The 6,875-nt window shown below is 39.1% G+C and overlaps 1 protein-coding gene across 1 annotated transcript; it reads left to right on the forward strand.

Annotated features, from left to right (window-relative positions):
* Nucleotides 1–2,724: 2,724 nt before the first annotated feature.
* LOC142085234 (CARD- and ANK-domain containing inflammasome adapter protein-like) lies at nucleotides 2,725–4,992 on the forward strand. The gene has a single exon (XM_075157025.1). It carries the CDS (start codon nucleotides 2,725–2,727, stop codon nucleotides 4,990–4,992), a length of 2,268 nt encoding a protein of 755 aa, XP_075013126.1.
* Nucleotides 4,993–6,875: the final 1,883 nt, after the last annotated feature.

Consider the following 6,875-nt stretch of genomic DNA (forward strand, 5'->3'; position numbering starts at 1 on the left):
GCTGATCTGCTGTATATCCATGCTGCTGAATACAAGGATCCTTAAGTGCTATCTGACAAAAAAGACAGAAGCAAACCACATCATTTTCTTTTCAAAATAACCTAATAAGGAACAGTCCTTGGATACGTGGAGCTAAAGAAGCCAGGAGAAATAAAAGTGGCTTATGAGGTGCTTAGCAAGAAAAAAAAAATCCCCCTATGCCCCTCAGACAACAAATAAATGTAAAAGATAACAAAGAAGGCCAAAGATTTGCCTCTTCCTCTCTCCAACTTATTTCTTTTCTTAGATCTTTAGTAATATTAAATTTTGCCATTGTTATTTTTAATGAAGAACTTCCTGGTGATCCCACACGTTTGTGGTCTCATGCACTTAATTAAAGGAGAATAGGTGTGGAACCTTAATATTTTTCCCTTCTCTAAGACATTTATACATCAAATAAATAGAGTTAATAAGTTTAAAAGATATAAACAAAAAGCATGCTTCAAATAGCCAATTCTGAATCTCTTTTCTTCTCAACTGTTTGGGGTTTTAATCTTTTTGTGAAGTCATTGTTGGAACAAAGGCTTAATTCTAAAAGTAGTTAAAATACTAATTAAAAAATAAAGGCTTTTAAAACATAATTTCTAAAAATGAATCCATACAAGCAGCTTCCAAAATTTTCTTGTCAAAATTGGTTTAAGACAGAATTGGTTTAAGACAGAATTTCCTCATAAGTCACACACATATAATGAAGAACTTTTTTTTTTAAATGCGTAATTATATTTTGAAGACTGTGTTTTGCATCTAGTAACAAGTAATTTGCTGCATATTATTTTCCCAAAATAAAGTCCCACAGTGGCTCTGAAAGAGATGCTGCCTGCATATATTGTTCAAATGTTCCTCCTCAAGGCCAGTTAGGAGTACTGCACCCTTTCATTTGTAGTGTTTATTAGTAAAAATTCTGTATTCAGCACACTGGGAAATTACTGCCATATAATAGACTCTTAAAGAATATCACAATTTCTGGTTTAAAATTTTTCAGGAGTTCCAAAAATTCTTGTGCTGTCTATATTAACAATATTGCTCAGCACTCACCTAGCATTTTCCATTGCCAGAACTCAAAAGTTTTCTGTGAAGGTAATCAAGTATTGCTATCTCTATTTTGCAAGGGAACAATAATAATGATGACATAAGGATCCCATTTCACCAGACGTTAAGTAAGGACTATTAATTTACTCAAGACACAGATAGATCTTCAGTACTTTGTTAAGTCAACTCTGAAGACTAAATAATTTGCAGATCACAGACTGAGTCATTAGCAGATTTGGGAACACAATTCAGACCTCCTGACTCCCTACAATAAACCATAGTTTTCCATGTTATGTGTTAACAATCATTAACTAAATGACAAAGGTTTTGCTATTCTTGGTGTAGTGCCCTTCTTTGCATTTCAGAGGAATTATTGGGCTCTTAAATTGGCTGTCAAATTTGCTGACTTGGTTAACTGGCTGGCTTTCAAAATATATATTAAAAGTCTTGCGTTTCGTGGCTATTTCTTCAATAAATCTTTTTCTTTTAATAGAATAAGCTTTGCGATCTTACTTATAAAACTAAACTCAACAGCAAAAAATTAAAAATCCTATCAGTCACATTGTACATACTATTAAAGAAAATACATGCAAAGGCAGCAGGACCCAACAGAAAGGGCACTGAACTAAGAAACAGATGGCAAAACTTCCCATTTGCTTAAATAAGGTCAAGCTTTCAGCTTTTCCGCTCATTTTACTGCTAGCTCTTACAGAACTCTGTAATCTCAATTTCTCTCTCAATTGGTTTCAAAACATGTAGATGATTATTATTTTATTTCCTTCTCTCCATAAGGAATTTTAACACCAATAAGTTAAATTAATTACAGCTAGATTCAAAGGTCCTACACCTTTGTAGAGATTTGAAGCTCCACTTAATTATATTTTAAATGTTGCATACTGAATCACACACCTTGATCCACCTCATGCAAGAGAATTAAGTTCCAGACAGACTCCAGGTTACAGAAGGAATGACAAGCTAAATAGCCTTTAAGTTAAATATACCTCATAGACTGAAGTTGTAACTCATATTAGAAAGGCTGGATCACTTATTATAACTAGCTGCTTATACAGTTTATTTTTATCTAGGTCTTTATGTTTTTATTTCATTACATTATAGGGCTCTCACCTACGTAGCTGGCAATGTGTACTCTTTCATTTAAGATCATACAAGCAATGTAATCATGGCAACAGTAACTATGCTGTGAATTTTCTTTTGTCATGTTTAATAGACTGGTCATTTAGGCACCTACAAAAAACAGCTTGGCCAGAGGAACAGAGGAACTCGATAAACAAGTATCTTCCCTTCAAGTATCAGATTCACAGAAGAAGTATTTTCTCTCTATTTATGCATAAAAAATCTGGAAGAAATCTTCCAAGTGGAGTATCTTTACATATCACAGATTTTTGTTTTGTTCTTAAACTTCACTTGTTGCTAAGGAATAACAGAGAAGATCAAAGGACTTCTAACAACTAGAAAACGAAAGGTGAGGGAGTTTTGATTTCTTTCTCATTCTTTAAAGATTTATCACTGAACTACAACAGTTGCTGGTTCATAGTTCTATGAAAAGAATGTGTGAAATGATGTGAGTCTGCTTTGCTATTTCATATTTAACTTCAAACATCAAACAATAGCTCAATTCACTTTTTCATTATCAACATGATCATGCATTCAGCTAGCCTGTTTACAAATCCATACGCAATTGAAGTCCTAAGGACTAAAAAAGAAGAGCTTGTAGAAGGCATAAACGACCCAGACCATCTTCTGAACTGGCTGATAGACAATGGTATTTTTACCCCAGAAAAAAAGATCGTCATGAGTTTCTACAGGACACGAACAGAAAAGAACTCTCGAGTTTTAGACGTACTAATTTCTCAAGGTGAACGAGCCTGCAGGCTCTTTTTTTACCCATGTTTAAAGCAAGTGGAGCCAAAACTTTATAGCAAGATAAGAAAATATGTCAGTGAAGTAAATGAAAGCATTGGAGATGCTAGAAGACAATTGGTAGGATATTTACTCGAAAAAGACAAGATTTGGTTTGAAAATAGCAGTGAACGGCACCAGGAAAAAAAAGACAGTCCTAGAAGAAAAAAGCAAGAATGGGCTATTAAGAAGAAAGGAAAAGAAACTCAACTTTCAAGAGCAGCAAAACCTAGAAAAGATTATTCTGATGTTGGCATCTTTGATGCAGTTGCTAAAGGCTATCTTTCTGAGTTAGAGAAAACATTGAAAGATAATGATATTAATGCACTAAACTCTTCAAGTGAAACACTTCTGCATGTTGCAGCTGCTAATGGTCATCTAACGATAATGGAATATTTGATCAGCAAAGGTGCAAAGATAGATGTGAAGGACAAGAAAGGAAGAACAGCACTGCACAGGGCTGCTGAGAAAGGCCATGGTGACGCAGTGAAAGTGCTTCTCCGATGCGGTGCTTATATGTACAGTTTGGATACGGAAGGCAAGGCGCCACTTCATTTGGCTGCACAGGATAACCACAGTCACATATTGAAGACGCTCCTGAAAGAAGAGGCAAGAAGCTACAGGAACCAGCACAACTTTTTGCACATGGCAGCTCTTAAAGATGAGAGCAGTCTGGCAAAAATGCTTTTAAAGGCTGGTGCCTCCACTGATGGGAAGGATGAAAGAGGACAGACTGCTCTCAGTTATGCTGTTTCTCAAAGGTCTGAAAATACTGCAAAAGTACTGCTAGAAGCCGGAGCCACTGTTGATTCCAACATGGCCGAAAGAGCCTTCAACAGCAACCACCCATCCATCTTCAAAATACTACTAGAATATTCTAAAGATTTGTCATCTGACATAATGGAGTCAGCTCTTTTTAGAGCTGTACAGAAAAATCTGCATGGTATCGTAGCAGCTTTGGTTGACAGAGGTACAGATATAAACGCCTACAATGAAAAGCAGTACACTCCTCTACTCCTGGCGTGTGAAACAGGCAAAGCTGAATCAGCAGAAGTTCTAATCGAAAAGGGAGCAAACTTTGGAGTAAAGACACCTGCTTCAGACACAGCTTTGCATTTGGCAGTTCAAGCTGGGGCTGCTTCCATCGCAAACCTGCTTCTGCACAAAGGGATGGAAGTTAACCTTATGAACCAAGCCGATGAAACCCCGCTCCATGTTGCTGCACTTCATAATAAAGGAGCATTCGTTGGCCTTTTAGTTAATGCTGGGGCCAACATTAATGCTGCCACTAAAGAGTTTGTTACTCCCCTGCACATTGCAAGTCAAAGAGGTAACACTGATGTTGCCCAACAGCTGTTGCACCACAAAGCCAATGTTAATGTTAAGGATAAGCAGTCAAAATCACCTTTACATTTTGCTACTGAAAGGGGGGACAAAACAATGGTAGAGATGCTTCTGAACGCTAATGCTGACCCCAACGCACAAGACAAGGAGAAAAAGACTCCCCTGCACACTGCAGCTGTGAGAGGACATCTTAGTATCATGAAGGTTCTGCTAGCTAAAAAAGGAAGATTTGGAGCTAAGGACATGGATGGATGTACTCCGTTGCACTATGCAGCCATCAAAGGAAACACAGAGATCGTAAAGATTCTTCTGACATCAGGGAAAAATAAAAATATTGATGATAGAAACATTTGGAGAAAGACCGCACTGCATATTGCAGCGGAATACGGACACAGCGACCTGATAAATGTATTACTGAACCACGGGGCAGCCATTAACGCCTTAGACAGCAGCAAGGATACTCCATTGCACTATGCGTGCAAGGCTGGTCATTTTAATGTCACAAATTCCCTCATAAACTGGTCACATGGGGAAAAAGCAAATTTACTAGCTGCTAATAGTCTCAGAAAGACCCCATTGCAAGTCGCAGAATTTAATAAAACAGAAAATCAGGCTCAAATTGTAACACTTTTGAAGAAGAAAATGTTAATAACAAAATGAAGATGTAAATCAAAAACTTCTAAATTTAAATGCAGAATTCTCTTTTAATGTGATTTGGATAGTGCTGTTGCCCAGTATGATTGAGAATTATGTTAGAGCAGGCAGAATTAAGTTAGCAATCAAAGGTGGCTGTGGGAAAAAACAGGATCTTAAAGACACAGTTAAACTTCTAACTATTGATTAGTCTTTTGCTTCTCTCATGAATCTCATACTTGGAACCTATTTAAAAAGCACCAGTCTTAAACACATTGTGTATGACCTCCTCTAGTACAAATCAAGACTTTAAAAAAAAAAGATAGACAATAACTTTTCATATATCTGTGAATATTAGCCTGTATGGATAGCTTAGTTAAGCATTGTTTGGTAAAATCACATTTTTAAAAAGCTATCTATTATGAATAAGACGACATCTGTATCCTCAAGGATATAGAGCATAGAGATGTTGGAGTAGATAACACTAGTTTTGTTTAGCTTACGCAGACCTAACTGCAGAGTGCTGCCAAGAGATTGATCTGCCCTCCCTTTCAGTCCAGTCATGTATGCCTGCTCCAGGTTGTATGTGTGAGCTGATCCAACTTATTCCACGGCTATAACCGAACAACGGGGGGAAACAGGATAGCGAACAGCTGAACAGCACTGGCTCTCCTGAGGGTAATGTAGTATTAGTTTGGTTTATGCTGATTACAGTATTGCTCTCCGAGCTAACTGGAGATCAGAAGACGTCTCCCTGCAAATTTACTAGTGTGGGGTTGCTCTACTCTAGATTTACTAGACGCACTCCCCATGCTAATAAATCCTATCAAGAGGCTTGATATAAACCAACCAGAGGAGTAGAATGTGCCCAAAACTTTGCTAACACAATGATGTTGTTTTCAGGACACTATTATGTGCTACATTGACATTCAATATTGGGCTGGACCCTCTTTGGACATTTCTATATTATACCCTATGATATGGCATTGACAGATCCCGAGACTATAACAATTATTTTTCTTTCTATCTTTCATGATACCATTTGTCTAGATTTGACATTTTTAAGTAGAGATAATGAAAACAATCATATTTTTTGTTTATTAATTTCACTTTCAAATCAATTCCAGCATAAAGATGAAATGTTCAGAATAAAAGGTTGCAACAGAGTTTATTGGTTCAAAATATTTGTATTGTTATCTCTTAAAACAGAAACACTTTCTTGAGTCGATGGAAGGTTCTCTGTGGTCATTTTCTATATAATGATAATCAACCCTCACGGTTCTTCACACTTCCCTTCAGAATATGATTAGATGCCCAATTACCATGAAGGGACAAATACTTCTTGTGAAATGAAACACAGATTTACGAACGCATGGGAATAAAACTGTGACTTTTATAGCCATGTTACAACACAAGCCGCACAACACCCTGCTGCTGTCATCTTCCAGATGAATGAAAAGACATGACCGCTTGGTAGCACACAGAGGCTAACAAAACCGACATCTGCAGCAACGATGCACCGAAATAGCGTCCCTCTTCGGTCAGCGCCACGGGCCCGGGTTCACCCTGGGCAGCTCGCAAACCGCCGTTAGCCCAGCTTCAGCAGCCGCGAGCCAGGAAAGGCGAATCGCCAGGCGGGTTTCCGTCCACCCCGCGGCCCTGAGGCACGGCTTCCCGCTCGGAGCGCTCCCACCCCACAGCGAGCGGGGCAGCCCGGAGGAGCAGCAGGCACCGAGGCGCGCGGCCTGGGCGGGCTCCAGCCTCCCTCTGTCGCGGCCCGCTCTTCCCCTTAGCCCCCGGGCTCCCCCACCCCTGCCTGGCATTCACCCCTTTCCCCGTCGCTCGTACCCTGGCACTTGCCCCTCAGCTCCCGGTTCGCCCTCGGCTGCCCCCTGCGCGCCCCGCCTACC

Source organism: Calonectris borealis, chromosome 8 (assembly GCF_964195595.1).
Source record: "Calonectris borealis chromosome 8, bCalBor7.hap1.2, whole genome shotgun sequence".
NCBI lineage: Eukaryota > Metazoa > Chordata > Aves > Procellariiformes > Procellariidae > Calonectris > Calonectris borealis.